This window comes from Musa acuminata, chromosome BXJ2-8 (assembly GCF_036884655.1).
Source record: "Musa acuminata AAA Group cultivar baxijiao chromosome BXJ2-8, Cavendish_Baxijiao_AAA, whole genome shotgun sequence".
Taxonomy (NCBI): domain Eukaryota; kingdom Viridiplantae; phylum Streptophyta; class Magnoliopsida; order Zingiberales; family Musaceae; genus Musa; species Musa acuminata.
Window position 1 is genome coordinate 51689680 of NC_088345.1, and position 18904 is coordinate 51708583.

Sequence of the window (18904 nt, forward strand, 5' to 3'; positions counted from 1 at the left end):
GTTTATCGGGTCATAATAATTAAGATCAAAAGCTTTGTCATAATGGCACTCTGGTAAGCAGGGAAAGAGGAAGTGTTGGTCTGTATGAAATGACTATATCAAGCATCAACATCTGGAGATAAAAAGGAAGGAGAAAGGAGATTACTGAAACATAATGCTGGAAGCTGTTCTAGCAAGTAGAAAAGCCGCCGGCGGGCCGCGCCGCAACAACGAAGGGCCCGCTTAGGAATTATTGGAGGGTTTCCGTGGTGGGAGGTCGGGGATCGAAGCCCAAATCCGAGCCACATGACCAGCTCGAACTGCCCACCCCGACCGCCGTGCAGAATTTGTTGGGCAAAACCGTTGGATCCACCGTTCATTTACGGTTTCGTCTACCACCAATGGCGAATGCTTCAGTCGCACCATACCCTCATTATGCGCACACCGTTTCGTGAACCTCAGCGGCCACTCGAGACAGCGGCGGAAACCAACAGACTCGCTCACTCGGTCATTTCCTCAAACGTCTCTCGCTCTCTCTCTACGCGATGTTGAGCTCGGCGGCCACTCGTCGCTTCCTCTCCGCCCTCGCGTCCCGCCACCGTGTCGCCACAGCGGCACCCTCCGCCCTCCGCTGCTTCTCCACCGACGCCCCGCCCCTTCCCACCCCTCCCCCGGCCCCCTCCGAGGAGCAGCCGCGGCAGCAGAAAGAGACCTCGGAGGATGATGGCTCGGCCCGCCGGCAGAGGGCCGGATCCAGGACGACAGATGGCGCGGGGAAGTACGAGGAGGAGCAAGCTCGGGTCCTCCGCGCGGCCCTTCCTCACGTCGTATGCCTTCGATGCACTCAAGCTCGTGCTTCTTGACTGTGTGCTAAGATCTGCGTTTCTCGATCTCGCGTGACATTTGAGGTGTTGCAGATGAGGATGGGATGGAGCGAGTCCGCGATGATCGCTGGGGCGAGAGACGCGGGCGTGTCCCCGGCGATTGTCGGCTCGATTCCTCGTAAAGAAGCCGCACTTGTTGAGGTAAACAGACGCAGCTTTGTCGATTGGTCTGAGATCAATGCCTACCTCACCCTTTTCTGTTTGATACTTCTGAAATAGGCTATTCTTGTACATTCTTTCAAGTAATTAGAGCTGATTCGTGATTGTAGATGGCATTTGGTTTTGCCGTGCCTTATTTGTTTTAGAATGTTATGAAACTCCACTGAACCTTATGGATCAATTGCAAGTTTGAATTTCTGAATGGAAACTACATATCTGGGTTTCGGATTAGGTTGCAGAGTTTCTGGGACTGTAATTGGTAAAAACAAAATTGGGATTATTGTTCATAATTCTAGGTTGCCAGCTAGTTCTTGATCGATAAAATAGCCTCAATGCTTAGGTTATGCTTGCATAGAATTGACATTCATGTACACCTGTTTTCTTGTTCTTGAAGAGTTGGATAAGATCTAGATCAAGGCACTCCCTGTATACTGGCTGAGACAAATCAAAAGTTTGATGTAGCCATAGTTTAAAATTGTTGGCACTGGCACGTCATGCTCTAACATGTGGTTCTTCATGCCGATTCAATTATTGCCGAATGACTTTTCTGTCCGAGTAGTTTTTTTTTTTGGGTTTATTATAGTATTTAAATAAATGAGGTACAACCCTATTTGAGATCAACATGAGGAAATCTCATATTTAATTCGTAAATAAAGAAGTTCAGTCTTCCAATCTCAGTTGGAAATTTATTTTGTACCTAGGATTAGATGTATAGAATCTTATATGATATGTTTTAGAGTTTGAACTTTTTTTGTACTTATGTAAACATATCTCCGATGATTGGGGCATTCATTGCGTAGATTGAATTTTTATACTAACATTCCTTTTCAAGGAAGTCTATCCCAACATTCTTAGGCATAGAATTTTGGCAATATGATTATTACACAAAGTTTAAAATAAAATTACTTGAGTCAAGAATATTCGACTAATCATTATTAGCGACATGTTAAACAGGTTTTGTAGCTCTGGTGTAGAATGTCAGTTCATGTTGGCATTATCGTTCAATATATTACAGTTGACTTGCACTATGTTAATGGTGGTGAGTTGGCTTAATAAATGCTTATGCTCTCGTTTTCTTTTTCTCCAAATCACTTTTGAGGACAACGTCATTGATGCTGAAGATGCTTAGGTTCTAATTGATCTGATTTAACTCTTCAAAAGTTAATCATGCTTGACACTCATCATGAGAATGTAATATTCCGTATTGGTTAAATTTTAGTTCATCTGTTGATGGCTAGTTTTTTCCTCTGAAGCACCTTATCTTGGTATACTTCTCTTGTGGGAAGTACTGGCAGGCCTTGTAGTCATCTAACAGCTTTTACTAGTTATCTTTTGCATGAAGCTTGTTTCTTTGAGTTTTAATAATATCTTTGTATTAATAAGTAATAGGTAGCAAGAACTTAAATCTAATTTTCTTTCATGTTCTTTGATTCTGAGCATATTTTGTTTGCAATTTCTACTGGTCTCAGCTAGCTTGTACTAGTATCCTTTGTGTCATTAACATCGTTTGAAGATTTTTGCATGGATATTACAACAGGAAGATATTGCAAAAGTCATTAAGATACCTCTAAGATTTTTCATGAAATGAGATTTGAGCATGAAACCCAACTATCACAGATAATAGTAAAGTTTGGTTCTCCCAGTTGAATCTTTATGTGCAAATTGTACTAAAATTTGACAGTATATTCTCTGCTTTAAGGAGATATTAACAACCATAGTTTCAGAAGTTTCTCTAGCTTATGCCCCTATCTTACCTGTATGGTATACCACATCGTTCTTAATCTTGTTCGTGTGCTCTTTTTCATCTCTTCAGTTTTTCATGGATGACTGCCTTCAAAAACTTATAGACAAAGTTGAGTCAGGAGATGAACTAAAAGATTTGATACTTAGTAATCGTCTCGGAAAGCTTATTCGCATCCGGTTGAAGATGCAAACACCTTATATATCAAAATGGCCACAAGCGCTAAGTATCCAGGTGCAAGTTTGTGTTTCTATTGACCAAGTTATCAGTGTATGAGCTCATTACCTTAGTTTTTGTCAGGCACAACCAGCAAACCTCCCAACCAGTTTTAAGCAACGGGCTGAACTGGTTGATGAGATATGGCATGCGGCTGGAGATTCAGGTTCTGACATAGATTGGTATGTGAAGCGAACAGTACTTGGGGGTATATACTCAACAACTGAAGTGTATATGGTGACTGATCATTCTCTAGGTTCAGTTCTTTCACTCGTTAAATTTCTCATGTTTTTTGTTCTAAATTTATTCATAATCATTTCTGACTGAACAACTTCCTCCGGATAAAGAACTATTTAAAAAATGATTAGACTTTTTTTCCATAAAGCAAAGTAATCACATCATATGGTGAAACTAATTCCCTGTCTCACAAAGGAATAATTTAACTCTGGTGCGAAGGTCGACCCTCAACAAGATAGTGTTAAGGTCATTGCACTGATCTTTTTTCCATTTGAATAGTTGATTCAATTGACGCTCAACCATCTCTTTGCATATTTCAATCTATGCATGCTTTTGGTCATTGAGGTTCACAAAGTGTTGACTTGGGTGCTCTTTGGACTATCATTTGCTGTGAGGTTTTCTTTGGCCTCTCCCATAGTTGCTCCTTCCTCTCATGTCTCTTCCTGCTAATGCCACTTGATTAACAGCTGAAGATACTCAACATGTTTTTGTCTGCATGCTATATTGTTACTTTTCATCTCCAACAAAGCTAGGCATGTTTTATTGTTCTGCAGAGTTTCAAGACACATGGAGGTTTTTAGACCGCTGTATAAAGGATGCTTTCGACTTTCAGAAAACTGTTCAAGAGGTATTACAGTATTATCCTTCCATCTTTCCACCTATAGCTTCAAGTTCATTTGTCACATTAGAAGTTGACCACAGCATTCATGTTGAGCTGGTTTGCTTCTGTAGGCTGCATACCTAGCAGAGGCAGTCGGGGCAGGGATGGGTAACACAATGCAGGGATTCGTGAAGAGGATTTTACAGCGATGAAAATTTTGGATCATAGAACTCTATAGATCTGTGTTACTAAAATTACATTAGTTGCTTTGTGTTTGTTTCTTTGGCTAGAAAATATGTTGGACACTGTCCTGTGTTTAGTTGCTTAATAATATCAATTGAACCGATGGGAGCTCTGTAAAACTCCTTTCTTTCTTTTGAGGAAAGGATCGTAGAACAACTTGAATACAATGTATATAATATTAAGATGGTTCTGAAGTTTGTAAGATGGGAAAAAATGATGAGCTGATTTCCGTTTGGCCACTTCAATGGCTAATGGGAAGGGAAAGAGTTGGCCCCATCTGGTGATATCTTTGTGATGAAAAATTATAACTCGAGTTTAGATGGAGTATGGCTTAGGGAAGAGTTATTATGACCATAGTGTTAAATCCTAATTGTGAGGACTATGGTTTCTACTTCCTTATGGATGATATGGCAGACTGGAAGTGATGTTTCTTTTCATGGGGCTAAGTGTACCTATGGTATCTTGTATCCAGTTGTTGAAAAAGATATTATTTGGATGAATTCCAAAGTCTTAGGTGACATCCTGAACAAACATGAACTTGCTCCTCCTCCGAGTTTAAAAAAAATAGTTGACATAATTTACCTTTTAAGTTCTTTGTTAGATTTTTCAAGTATATATATATATATATATATATATATATATATATATGAATTTTTTTTTTAACTTTTTGTCTTTTCTCACATAGCGCCCTTTGTTGGTTTATTCTTGCAGAGTGCTCTTTAATTTTTTTTTTAAGATGAAATTATATTTGGTCTTTGTCCCGTTGCATCGTGGGCCACCTTTAATATTGCGAGACCCTTGTTTCATTCACCCACACGAGACTCATGTCACTGTCACCTCCTCCGACCTTGTGGGTGTTAGCAAGCTCATATGATGACGGTTTTCTCATCAAGATGGCTAATGCTCTTGGGTCCCTAGCTTACACTAGAGCTAGCCTCAATCGATAGTGCTTTGACTCGATATTATAGCATGTTGACATCACGTTCACGAATTTGGTCCATTTGACGAAGCAACCTTTGCCCCCACAGCACCCCCCCCCCCCCCAACCCCCATGATAGGCCTCACAGCAGGACTAAGGAATGTTAGAGTTGATTGACTTCTAGTCGATAAGGACGTCGGAGGAGATGGCAAGGGGAGAGCGGTGTTAGAGTTGATTGACTTCTAGTCGATAAGGACGTCGGAGGAGATGGCAAGGGGAGAGCGGCCAAGGCGAGGCTTCTCGTCTAAGGACTATGGATGTCACTTAATGAACAAAGGAAGGGAGAGGAGGGCTTCTCGTTGGTAGATTGAACGGTGATAGAAGTGGGAAAAGAGATCCTAATGACAGAAAAGGGAGGGGAAGGGATATTTACCGCTTATATGAGGTCCCGCTAATGATGGATTATAATAAAAAAATAGAAATCATGATGAACGAAGAAGTGAGAGTGGCGTTGACGAGTAACAAAGGTAAGTTTATCTTTTAAATTAGAGACGCTCTGCCAAAATAAACCAAAAAGGAGCATTATGTGAAAAAAAAAAGTGAACTTTAAGAAATTATATATATATATATATATATTTATTTATATATAGTATCTTGATCTCTCAAATTGTAAAGAAGCAACCTTTCCATTGTATTAAGATGTGTAAATAGTAGCATTGATAATTGATAACTTTTAAGAGAGTGAACCATCCCTCTCTTAAGCCAAAGGTGATGGATGTAATCTTTTCAAATATTTAATATAGCTTTCGACAAAAAATAAAAAGAGAAAAAACATCTTCAAATACAAAGAATCGTTATCGTCATTTCCTCGTGTCTTAAGTCAATTGCTATATATCAACATACAAGCATGAATACAAGGCATTATACAACTCATCCTGGAACTAATGTTCTTGTAACCGGCAACATAAATAACAAAATATACAACAATGGCATGGCCAGAGAAATCTAACTATTCGGAGCCATCACAGCATAATTCGGTGCAGCACTCTGAGCAGGCAAGGCATGAAAGAGCTGTACAGAGCTGTGTCATTACAATCACAAGCTGATCGTTCACCTTAGAACATGTTTTTATGAAGCACGGGCAGCAGCAGCAGTAGGCTATCCCGTTGCAGCAGCCAACAGCCTTGTTGTAGACGTCAAAGGTCTCAGGTTCCTTGAGCCCTCCAAATCCAGTAGGATGGTTTTCCGTGGTTGCAATTATATCTCCAAATCCAATGGCTGTTCTGCGTACCAAAACTGATAAGTTTTCTTTTGGATTGGCATGCTTCCGAGAATCTTTTTTCTTAACCTGTTACAGCCATGCAACATCTATCAGATAATTTGGACATTACGGTGCTGAGATCCTATGCCAGTTTTAGGTTGGTTTTGGGTTAAGGCAAACAATAATAGTATGATGTTTGAAAACTTTATTTTATGTTGTATCTGATCTACTTAGAACTCATTTCAATCGGAAACACTACTGACGAACCTACCATTGCATTCAAAAGTCACAGAGAATTGAGTAGACACTCTCTTTTACATAGGAATTTGGAACATATATAATAACAAAAAGTTGAAATTGTAAGTCTCAAAATGCGATGGTTTAGTGTTGAGACTTGTAAAACGATCAAGGTTTATCATAACAGAGGTTTCTTTCCGGATTTCTTGGCTATTGATGATGCAACCTTATATTGGGAGATTTGAGTCAACTTATATAAAATGATCATGATATCTTAAATACATGAATCTGACTCCACAAACTTTTCATCATCAGAAACTGTTTGATGTTCAGAAATCCCAGAAAACAAATACTCTTACAGTGGCAGTAATGACCAATTGAAGGATCACAAGTATGCATGTTAAAGCCTTACCATATTAGTCGAGAAATGAAGCAGATATTTCTTTGCAATTAAAAGTCATTTCCATGCTTATTTAGCTTACTGGGCAGGCATACCAATGCACCAGTTTATAAAGAACATAATTTCAGCCAAAGCAAACTTAATCTCCAGAATAATGTCCAACTCTAGTTAATATTCAAGGAAGTTGGATTGAAATTTTTTAGTATCAGATCACCTACTATTATTAGACAGGTGAATACCTGCCTTGCATGTGGTAAAATATGCTAGCACAGCTGCAGTACCTGTTTTATTGCCTCCTGCTTTCCAGTGTCAGTTTGAAGGAAGACCATACACGTATACTCTGAGGGGATGCTACTCTGTATGCTTAATTTAGTCACCTATATAATGAAAGAGAAAATAAAACACAAAGTATACATGGCCATGACATTGCTATTTATGAGCAGATGCAATACCAAATTTTATGACAGCCAATTACGGAAAAGACTACTTGACTACGTTGAAGAAATCATCCTATTTTCATTTTTCAAATATAAACTAGAATTTTAAAGATTTCAGCATATTGTTCAGCATATTTAAACACTTCCAATTTAATATATGACAAAAAACAAAGGAATTTCGGCATAGGAAAAAACGATTGACATGAACCTGCATATCTCCATATCTAAAGCAAGATATGCATTTGTCAGTGCGTTGTAGTCTAAAATTGATGACATTGGAAGAAAGCCATTCCACATGAGGTCGTAGGGTCATGCATGATTTTGTTGAAGCAGCTTGCTGGTTAAATCAATTAAAAATAACATTTTCTATGCAATGGTCTTTCTTAAGGAATTGTAAAGTCGTTCGAGTGAAATTATTATCTATTATGTGAATTATTCATTGCATTTCCTAGAATTTAGCCACGAGATTTCAACTATTTTAGGTCACTGCATTGGTAATTTCCCACCACTGTGATCCACAAAAGAAAACATTCTGGTCAGTTTTAATTTCCCACCACTGTTTTCTTTGTAATGCATACTTCCCTCAAATAGTGAATCTATTGATTCATACATTACATTAAACAAGGAAAAAACATCCAACATAAATGCAGGTCTATTTTTCTTTTAAGAATTTAGGGCAGGTTTGCCTCTGCCGCAAGATATGCAACATATCCAAAATAAGACTAGTTAGCAGCACATGCCATACACATGGGTAGATGTTACTGGAGATGAGGATAATGATGACCTATATGGAAAAGTGAATCTGACATGCATTCTGGTCAAAGCATATACAAGTACAGAATCTAATATATTGAAAACTCTTATCTGAAAGAACAGAATAAGATTTTGTAGTTATGCACTTTAGAACTTCTAAATTGATCCATGCATACAGTAATTGACTGTTGCAGATGACATACTAAGTGTGGTAACAACAAACCTTTTCCTGAAGTAGTTTGCTTTCAGAAAACCATGCCTGAGCTGTAAGAAGATCAATATGTTGCTTAGAAAAAGCCTGTAAAAAGAATCATTTAAGGAAAGAATATCATTCAGATCTGCAATACCAATAATCTGTGGCCTGCATACACAGCTAATCTCAATTTGAATATAAAGTCAAATACACGAGCATAAATATATCTAGGCAGTTCTAATAATAGTGAAGTTGACAGTCATAATAATTTGAACTTATGGATTCTGATTGATAAGGGTCCAAATCTTGGTCCAACATCTATCTAGTAATCTACTGGACCGGCATAATACGTCACCTGGTATCACCCAAAAAACTAATATTGACTGGTTCTTGACCATTTGGTCTGAGACTGGTGCTAATCATCAATGCATAATATGTTATCAGAACAAGAGTTTATTGATATTGCACTGAAATTGCTGGTGTCATGCCATCCCATGCTGGCCGGGATCAATATGAGTGAAACCATTATCACATGTTATTGTGGGTAGGTGCAGGCACTGAATACAATGGCATGCTTCATTGGCTCATGACCAGCATGGGCATCATGCAGTACCACACCAACAAGGTACCATATGGTGGCAAAGACCCCATGGACATGTATGGCATACTTAATCTTTGATAACAAATTGACATGAGGTAAGATGTCTAACAGAAATTAAAAGCATTTAGATCAAACATAAGCATCTTACTTTCTCAAGAGGAAAATCTTTTGTATGTTGCACCTTCAAGTCAATAATAATGTCACTCATGTCAGCCAAGATTCCCTTAGCTTTAAGAGTCTCCGGAAACTTTCCACGACATCTGCCTGATATGATCAATGGACATCGCATTAGGTCTGGAATATGAGTAGGGTATACCTGCGAGGAAAGCAAACAAGTTTTAAGGTGATTATATGCCTAAGAAAACACGCAAGTAAATCATAAATTGCTTGATAATGAGATAAAATCTAGACAGAGAATGATAACACAAAATAATTCTAGATGTATCAAATACCACCCAGATTGTGTAAATGGCATGTTTCACCATGATTGACATTATAGAATGAAGTTTAAATCAGACCTTCTGTTGGTCCAAACAACTGACCTGTTTGCAAAGTCGTTTTTGATGCTCACAATTTTTAAAATCAATACTTATGGTAGAGGATTACATAAGTAGTCCCCACGGCACAAGAATATTACTCCACAAGACAACTCGATCAAATTTCAAGAGTCATAAAACAAAAGAGAACCTTAATAATTAAGGTCAGCAATGAAGGATATGGTATCACATTGCACATGACCATCATCAAATTATATTAGCCAACCTTTCTACTTTGGCAGTGATGTAAGTTTCCACCTTCAACAAGCTAGAACTATCTGATAGTTTGGATTTAGTGAAGTATCTACATGTTTCACTAGTTAAACATGTTGTGAAAGGATGCTAATAGAAAGCAGTCAAAAGTAACAATGTTTTCCAAGCAATGGGACTTTGTGATGAAGAGGATACTGCATTTATTCTCGAGTAAAGCATGGACCATCCAAGACTCAATTAGATTTTAAAAACCAGAAAGGCAAACCTTTGAGTTGTATTTTGTCAATTTAATTTGACAAGGAAAAAAGTCATGATTACCTCAAGTTGCATGCATAAATAATAAAAGAAAATATGGTCTAAAGCAAGGTTAAAAAAAAGGGCAGACCGATGTCTATTGGACCCAAGGATTGACTTTTTGCTCGGACCGATATGTACAGGTCTGAGCATGAACCGGTACATGGACCATCCCTAGTTTGGTCTGCCCATGCAAATAGGAAATCATTGTCTGTGTGATAACCCTAATCTTCTTGTGCACATTGCATACTGTCGCCATGCAACACCTTTGTCGTGCACAACCGCACACCTTCGTAGTGCACATCACCACACACCTCCGCTATGTGCAGTTGCCTATGCCTCCGCCACAACCTCGCCACACACCTCTGCCTTGCACAGCTGCCTATGAGAACTCCTCTTCCTCCTCCTCCCTCTTCCTTTCTCATCCTTCTTCCTCCTTCCTCCTCTTCCTCTACCATCTCCTTTCCTTCTTCCTCTTCCTCCATCCCTTCCTCTTCTTCTCCCTTTTCTTCCTCTCTGAAACACTAATACATACTAGCATATTGACGCATAGTACACCAGTGCTAACCAGCATATGTACTACTCTGACCAGATCAGTAAAATGGGTCTGGTACCCAAAACGAAGATCCTTGATTGGACCAGTATACCACTCCCACTAGGTTGTGGGCTGCAGACCAAGTTTTTTATAGTTTTTTAATCTGAATAGCTGAAATAATCTCTCTGTCTCCTTCTCTCAACTGCAATGATGCTTTCTCTCTCATCTCTTGACAGTTTTCCCTTCAAGGAAGCTACTGTTAACTGGAATCCTTTCTCTCTCTATTTCCTTCCCTCAGCTGCAATGTTGCAACCTCCATGTCTGCTATAACTATTGCCTCCTCACATTGTCACTGCCACTGCTTCCTTATATGACATGCATAGCCATATCTCCCTCTTCCTCCTCCTTCACTTCCTTCTTTCCTTCTCCTTCTCAGCCTCTTTCTCTTTGTTCCATACCAACCCATTTGAGGGTGTCCTGTGTCAACACACCTCACACACTGAGATCTATGCTGGTTCGATTGTGATTGGTACAAGTCTTGGACTGGTATTGGGGACCTTGATCTAGAGCACAAAAGAATCACAATGAAGGGGAAAGTGGCATTTTGTGGTAAACTGATCTGGTGGATGAATTGATTACAGCATTAACCTCATGTTACCAGTTAAGGTTGACATTGCAGCTGCAGGAGGCTAGGAGCTCACAGTTCCAGAACATACCTCTACTTCATCAAGATCATTGAAGATGTCAATAGTGATATTTGCAAGCATAGTGGACAAAGCCCTATGAAACCATCTTGCCATATGCTTTTCAATCAGATCTACATAGAAAACGTAAGGTGCAATTAGCTTGACATAAAAAAGGGTCAATGAAACTATTTGAACTGATGTCACCAGAGAACTTAACTAAATATACAATCATAATGCCATTAGAAAGCTAAGCCCTGAAACCTGACACAAATACATGTTCTCATCCAGACAGAGAGTGAAAACTTGTTACCATGATAAGTTGCTTCTTTGCAACCTGGGAGATTAAGTTTCCAGTCATGGAAACAAGGTAAGACTGCACGTTTACCCTCACCAAACCCTGGCATGATGAGCATCTTGTACATTGGGCTGAACTCGTTTTTCTTAAACACCACAGGTATAAAATAAGTAGAGGCTACTATAGACATAATGAATCATGCATTTTCTATGTCATGTGTCTAACTTAGCTGTACAGCTGTACAAACTGTGGTCAAAACTTAGGGGCCATTTGGACAGTTGACTCTCAGAAACATTGTAGGAGATCATGCAAGTTCACAAGCCATCTTAAAATGCACTTTTTTTTCAAATGAACAGACTTATATGGAGGTCTTCTTTGTTCTATCACTGAGGCACTGACCATAGAAACATTCATTCAACCATTTACCATATCATTAGGTCTATCAAATACAGGTCCAGCAAATAAGTGCAACCATCTCTAGTAAGTATAGGGCTTGCTACAAACCAGATGCATCCTACTTTATAATTCAAACTTCAAATTCCAAGCACTAGTATAGGAAAATGACTATTTAAAATTTTAAATCACAGTTCATGCCTCTGTTCAAGATCTCTTGCACCTATAATGAAGAATCATTACTTCCTCGGTAACATTATCATCTACCAAGTTGTACATGTACAAATGACATCTAAATGGCTACCCTAGGTTTATCCTCTGAGTCCCGCACACTCTCCTAGCCTTATGAAACATCCAAATCAACATTGAATAGATTTCTCATACATGACAAACCTTAAAAATCATAAATAGAATATTAAAGAAGTGCTTACGTATGTAACAATTAATTTTCACAGAAGGATGCCTGAAGATCTTTAACATATTAAAAATTGCAACTGACCTGCACCATATGCAGCATCATACTGACCCCTCCCAATTGATGCCAACATTTTCAAGAAGTAATGATTGCAATAAGAACCTAATATAAGTTTTCAGTGTGACAAGAAAATAAAAGAGTCTAAGTTAGTACAGAGCAAATACCTGATGCATCCATAATCAGTGATTAAAATAAACAATAGAATAATTATGCAACACACTATTAGTTGATGGAGATTGACAATTCAATCAAGGTATAACAAGCATAAGCTAGTGCACAGGGAAAAAGAAGCATAGAAACCATGTATCACTATCTACCAAAAGGCAAGGATACTGTGGTAAAATTTTAAAAGTAGGTCTGAAAGATCCATTTGAATAAATCGGTGACATTTTAGCTTTAGAAACAAAATACAAAGGTGCTAGTTCGAATGATCACTTCTGAATATATTTGATCGAAGTGGACTTTATGATTCTTAGTAACATATAATAGTTGTAGTAATGGAAGCAATAGAGAAACAAGAGCAGCCACAAAAATTGTTTATAAGAAAATGAGAAGATTTGCAGCTACATTTGCAGTTAATCTGAAACTTAGATGTTTCTTTTCATCCATTTGAATAAAGTACATAAAATGCAAGTTGCCACACAATAGAAACAGAGAAAACCCATCTAAAAGATATGCCCCCTAGAACACTTCGATGATCCAAAGCGACAAGGAACTTGCATGAAACACAAAGGAACAGCTATTGGAATTACATAGAAACATTTAACTTAGAGATGAATATTCAGGTTTTCTAGAACCATTACCTATGCCAAAAGTAGAAATTCGAGGAGACATATGTCCCTTATTTGCCAGATGTGTTCTAATAGTATGACAGATGTTGCGTTCATCTTCAACAGCTCCATCAGTTATGAGAAAAATTTGTGGAATGGAATTTTGTGCACTTGATAACAAACCAATTGCCTATAAGAATACAACGAGGAAGAGAACAATCATTACACAGAATTTGAATGCAGTGTTAATAAAAATGAAATAAATAAGAAACAAAAAGAAATAGAAATTTTAATGTAGACATCAGAACAAATTAAATTCATCCTGTGGCTGTAGACAAGAAACCAACAGGTTACAAACATGTAGCTATATATCAAACTTGTTATGGTCAAGAATTTACCTCATTTAATGGATGCATAATGTCTGTCCCACCCTCTGCAACAAAATTTTTGTTCATCCATTGAATAGCATTTTCTACCACAACTTCAGTTGCAGGCTCCAAACAGGATGAGAATGAGTGCAACTCATCATTGAAAGCTATTATATCAAAATAGTCTCCTGGTCTGAGCTCCAAGATGGATGTAGTTAATGCACTCTTAACATTCTCAATAGGCTTTCCTTGCATGCTTCCACTTATATCCACAACAAAAACAACTTCATTTTTGAAGGCCTATTGCATAAACTAAGTTAATTTTCAGAGTTAGGACAGTAACTTGGTTGAACATATTCACAAAAAAGGAAAAACCTGGCATACAATATCTACATGCATTTTGAATTCACAAGTGGACTCTTATCATGTATAGGTACCATATAGTATGCACCTACCTTTAGTGTATCAAAATGCTTAGATCATTTAAGTTGCAACAAAAATTCCTTTGGAAGCAAAGAAATATTTGAATTAGGGTACCAGAAAGAAATAAATGGGCATAATGTATAAGAACCAGGGATTTTGAAGATAATAATATAAAGATAATGAAAAAATGTTGAAGGAAGAACCAACTTTTAAAAGTTTAACAAGCTCAGTGAGTCTGATTGTATACTAAATGTTCTAGATAAATTACTTTCTAAGCTAAGAACCATGGATATGGATATAGGATACACATGTGACATAATATAAACACAGGGATACAGCTAGGATGTACATGGATAAGGTGATTAAAATAATATTTTATATATTTTAGATGTCCAGCATATAAAAAACATATGTATAAAATTTATTCAAGTATTTATAGAAAATTATTTATGTCAATATACATACTAATCCCTAAGCATCTCCGCATAAGGAAATTATTAATAACTGGTTATATTATCAACAAATTTCATCAACTCTATGTCTATACTTGGAAAATTTTGAGACCAATGCCTGATTCCTCAACCTGCATGCTTTCTTTAAGACACCAAACACATGCTGACTCTCAATTCATGAAATGCAGCTTTAACAATTGCCAGGAACTATACAATCTAAATGGCAGGAAAAGATGCAAGAAACCAACACTAAATAATTCAGAATGAAGGCTTGTTTAAAGTTATAGTTTCACTAATTACCAAGTAGACATCAGGTCTTTGAGAGGAATTGGGTGACCGCTTTAGATAAAGTGATTGTAGGCTGACAGCCAAGAAAGATATTTATTCTCCAACAGAACCTTCTTGGTTCAGTGTCCACTATGGTCAATACAAAATTTGATATTTGATTAAAAAAAATTAAGCAATAGTGATAACACCATCAAGAAGACAAGCATTTTTTAAAGTTCTGACCCAATCAGAACAGTGAGATAACATTTGTAATGGAGAACTTACTTGAAGTACTTGGCTTGGCTTTTTCAGTTACAGATATCTATCACCTTTGTCTTGTTTCAAAATAGCTAGCCTAGTTACAGGATATATTAAATGTTGTTATGCATATGTTAATAAAGAACTTTTGCTTTAAAATCTTGCAGTGCACTTATTCAAAACCTAAAATGGCATGCAAGGTTGCAAGCACAAGGAAAAATCTATTTCTTAAGTTGAGGATAAAAGAGTGTTGCTAAAGATGTGCAGAAGAGACATTGGTAGACCTTTCTTTTCTGGTTACTTCCTGGAAAAAGATACAGACTGAATATATCTCTCCGGTCACCATCATATGCTGTTGGGGATTTTAGGAGTATACCACCAAACAAATCGTTCGAGGAGACCTGTTTGAATATAGAAGTGACAAGAAATGAAATACTCATAACTAAACAGAAAAACTGTTGTTTTATTACCTAAGAATTAAAATAAAATTACAAATAACTGCTGCAGAACCTTCAGGAGTCTTATTTATATTAACCTCAGCATAGTGCTTGATCACCAAAGCCATAGCTATGTACATCCTTCTTATGCTGGATAAAATCCATGTATTGAAAAAGAGTAAGCTTATAGGTGTTACGTTCATATGTGTTATGTTACCTCTAGCAAATTTTGCATGTAAACTGGTACACATGTCGATTTGTATATCCTCCTTTTCATTTGTCATATATGTATACAGTTTAAACATCTTAAATCTTCCAGTAACTTGGGTAAGGATTCCTACTACTATCATTTAAGTACCTTTTGCTCAGTTGTTTACTCATTGGTTCTTCCATATAAAATTGTCATTTTTTCATTACACCCATAAAATCCCTCAAGAACTAAGATCATAATCTAACTATTAGTTTTTGTAAAGAAAAAACTACAATACATTCAGTAGACAATAGACAATAAGTTACATGAATGTGCAAATATATACAGCAACGTCACTAAAAAATATTGGAAAATGAATTTTGCAAGCAAATCTACATATCCAGGAGAGAATACTCCAGATCTAACTATTCTACCATTAAAAAAGCCATAAGTTTAAATACCAGAAGGAGCGATTTTCAAATTTTACTTGGCACGCAGTCATGCATTTTGTGTCATTTTGTGTTGTTTTTGGCAAAGAAACACCTATAAGTAGAAACACTTGTGGAAGCAAAGACTTCATTTGGTTCATAACTCAATCATTAGCTTGTAATCATAAGCTAGAAGATGCATAGCTCATTAGAAAAATGATCAAATTTAAATAAAATGAAAACTCCAGGAAAATAGTACTTACACTAAACGAAAATTCAAGATCTTGGTTTGACCAACCCTCAACGAGTGCCTCGTACAGAAAGTTCAACTTCCCCACTTCACGACTTCTTTCCTGGAAAAGGAAAGAGAGCATGCCTTTAACAGAGCTATTTATTTTCATGTCCTCTGCATGTTACTAACATATGGCATATTTTCACCTTCAAAGGACGACTTGATTTCTGCAACACAACCTCCTTTCCGGTACCACTATTCACATTTAGTTGAATCTTCTCCTTTTTTGTTACAATTTTCGCCAATGGAGTGACATATTCTGGAAAATTAAAAGGTATGGTAACAAAGAACTGATCATCTTTATAGATTAACTTTTGAGACCATCTCACTCTAATGGAAATGTCTGAGCCTCCATTAACCTTCAAAAAGGAAATAATATAGATGTTGATCACACATGGAATTGACAATATCCTTTTAGAAGAGAATAGATGATCAGTGAGAGACCAAAATGCATGAGTCAATCACCTGGGGGATTGTTAAAGAAAGCAGTTGTGGTTTCAGGAAGCCACCACCTTCACTTTTAGCAGTGTTCTCTATGTTGTGATCTTCTAGCTCAATCACCTGGGTAGTGTATGATCTTCCATCGACTTCAACCTCAACGCCTAGAACTGAGTCCTGGTGGCCAAAAGACACTTAGCTTGAGAAGAAAGAAAAAGCTAGCAAAATATTGGCAATAAAAAAGCCAGTCAATAAAAGAAGGCATGAATTTCACGGGAAACTATGAAAAGTTTGTAGAAAATTATCTGCATAGGAATGTGCCTAAACAATCAATAATTTAATTTCTACAAGAGAGAGTATTCATTTATTCTATTTATTACCAAGTGATTTACATGCCTTTAATGTTTAATATGGAAACAAAAACCTTTGGTAAAGAAAATATTGAACAATAACTATCACCTAGGATAACTTAGAGGACCATCTTTTTCAGCCAAATTTTGATATTTGTAGTTTACTTAATCCTGTAAGATCAGTATAAACCACCTAATTATTTTAGGATAAAATAATTTCACGAAGACAAACCTCCAACAGAAACCACGAGAATCATAACATTCGCCAGTCACCTTTGGTCTTAGTAAAGCATCTAACAAAGATTTGTGACCACACAACACATGTATTAATGATTGTCTCAACTTGTTCTTAGTTCCCTGAAGGATTGCATTGCCAATTTCGAGAATATAAGAAGCAAAATTATCAGTATTTTTTTTTCTTGTTTTTCTTTTTGCTCATTGTGTTTATGGTACCACAAAAGCTTGATGCCGAGCTAGATGTCATCGTCAACTTATCACGAACCCATCAACTTGTCTTCCCATTTGGCAGCATTCAGCTCAATTCTCTAATTAAGCCACACGTGTCAATTTAATCAAAACGCTAATCTTCATCAACCGAATTGTTGATCGAAAGGATTCATATTTCTGATCGAGCTTGGCCGAACGACAAACAAACATAGCTCGAGATCGGAGTTATTGCAGGCAATTCTGTACGTAAGCAATAACTCATCATTTACAAAATATATATCCTCGTTCTAACATAAAGTGCAATGAAGACCAAATAAAACCTTTGTATTTGGCGACAGCTTCGATGGAATCACCAATCGCCGGATAAATCAAAGCCAAATTTCCTTACCTGCTCGCCCATTGGGACCACCAGACGGCAATCACAACTCCGGGTCCGCATCACGCAGTGGACCCGCCACCGGCCGCGGACGGCTACGAAGGCCGAATCGAGGATGCAGTCCACCTCCACCCCAATATCGGTCATATGAAGCGGGATCAGCGCCGGCGGGTCGCACCGCCCGTGCACGTGCGGCTGGTAGCTGGGAATGTCCGGGTTGTCTACGATAGCCGGATCGGCGATCACCGCATACACCATGGGCGCCGCCGGTAGAAAGGGCGACTCTGGCGACCGCTCCATTCCCGCGGCCGGCCGCGGCGCCGGTACCGGCGGGGCGAACCGCTGGTCCTTCCCGGCATAGACCCGCTTCGCTAGCTTCAGCCCGTCTTCGACGGCCTTCGCGAAAGCTTCGTCGTCGGCCATGGTCCGCCCGATTCAAGACGGTCCAGATCCCACGAAGAGCTCGCGTCGAAGCCTCAAAAGCGTGCGGTGAACAGAAACAATAAATAAGGCCAAGAAAGGAGATGGAACGGAAATCGCGCCCAACTAAAACAATGACTACATGATTATTAATTAATTAATTATATATAATATATACAGTATATGTTGATTTGATATTATTTGACATTAATTGGAATCCTAAATGATATTACTTGTAAAACATTATTATAAGGAAAATTATTGTTATTATATGTATAATATATTATTAGGAGTTTTAATTAGTTAATATTTATTGTAGTGAAAAGCGGCCCAACAGTGTTTTCTGAGTGGATAATTGCATATGTAAAGGATCATTGTTTACATGGCCACATGTGTTATCTCAAAATTCATAACAGTGAATACACTATATTCAACGACAGATATGTAATGCAATTTATGTCAAAAACACTTGGTTCCACGGCACCCGCCTGTTGTAAAGTGATTCCGTTGGTCGGAGATGGTGGCGCCCGCAATAGACCCGAGCCACGTCATTCGTGTGAAGTCTTTACGTGTATAATATCGGTGCCGCTGTTTCAGGACGAGGCGAGAGCAACGCGGGTGAAATACGAAACAGAAACTATCACCAATTGACAAATGACGCCTGTCGCTGTGGTGGAATAGGGACACGTGTCGCATCACG

The 18904-nt window shown here is 37.9% G+C and overlaps 2 protein-coding genes across 2 annotated transcripts; one reads left to right on the top strand and one right to left on the bottom strand.

The window, feature by feature from the left end:
* The first annotated feature begins 395 nt into the window (after window positions 1-395).
* On the top strand, window positions 396-4262 carry LOC135620160 (uncharacterized). Its single transcript, XM_065122866.1, has 6 exons — window positions 396-806; window positions 897-1004; window positions 2836-2997; window positions 3064-3235; window positions 3771-3844; window positions 3949-4262. The coding sequence occupies exons 1-6, from the start codon at window positions 525-527 to the stop codon at window positions 4027-4029; spliced, it is 879 nt and encodes a 292-aa protein (XP_064978938.1). The 5' UTR covers window positions 396-524; the 3' UTR covers window positions 4030-4262.
* A 1559-nt stretch (window positions 4263-5821) lies between these two features.
* On the bottom strand, window positions 5822-18274 carry LOC135620161 (uncharacterized). Its single transcript, XM_065122868.1, has 13 exons — window positions 17797-18274; window positions 16639-16788; window positions 16320-16532; window positions 16145-16234; window positions 15111-15227; window positions 13457-13726; window positions 13092-13248; window positions 12313-12390; window positions 11156-11256; window positions 9010-9177; window positions 8291-8365; window positions 7159-7254; window positions 5822-6327 (listed from the first exon to the last, which is right to left on the bottom strand). The coding sequence occupies exons 1-13, from the start codon at window positions 18205-18207 to the stop codon at window positions 5989-5991; spliced, it is 2265 nt and encodes a 754-aa protein (XP_064978940.1). The 5' UTR covers window positions 18208-18274; the 3' UTR covers window positions 5822-5988.
* Window positions 18275-18904: the final 630 nt, after the last annotated feature.

Excerpts from the sequence above, each read along its gene's own strand:
- LOC135620160 (XM_065122866.1), top strand. The coding sequence starts at position 525 with ATGTTGAGCTCGGCGGCCACTCGTCGCTTCCTCTCCGCCCTCGCGTCC. Across the intron at positions 2,998-3,063 it reads CACAAGCGCTAAGTATCCAG|GCACAACCAGCAAACCTCCC; the intron begins GTGCAAGTTTGT and ends AGTTTTTGTCAG. Across the intron at positions 3,845-3,948 it reads TTCAGAAAACTGTTCAAGAG|GCTGCATACCTAGCAGAGGC; the intron begins GTATTACAGTAT and ends TTGCTTCTGTAG.
- LOC135620161 (XM_065122868.1), bottom strand. The coding sequence starts at position 18,207 with ATGGCCGACGACGAAGCTTTCGCGAAGGCCGTCGAAGACGGGCTGAAG. Across the intron at positions 13,727-15,110 it reads GAAGTAACCAGAAAAGAAAG|GCCTTCAAAAATGAAGTTGT; the intron begins GTCTACCAATGT and ends TTTATGCAATAG. Across the intron at positions 8,366-9,009 it reads AAGATTTTCCTCTTGAGAAA|GCTTTTTCTAAGCAACATAT; the intron begins GTAAGATGCTTA and ends TTCTTTTTACAG.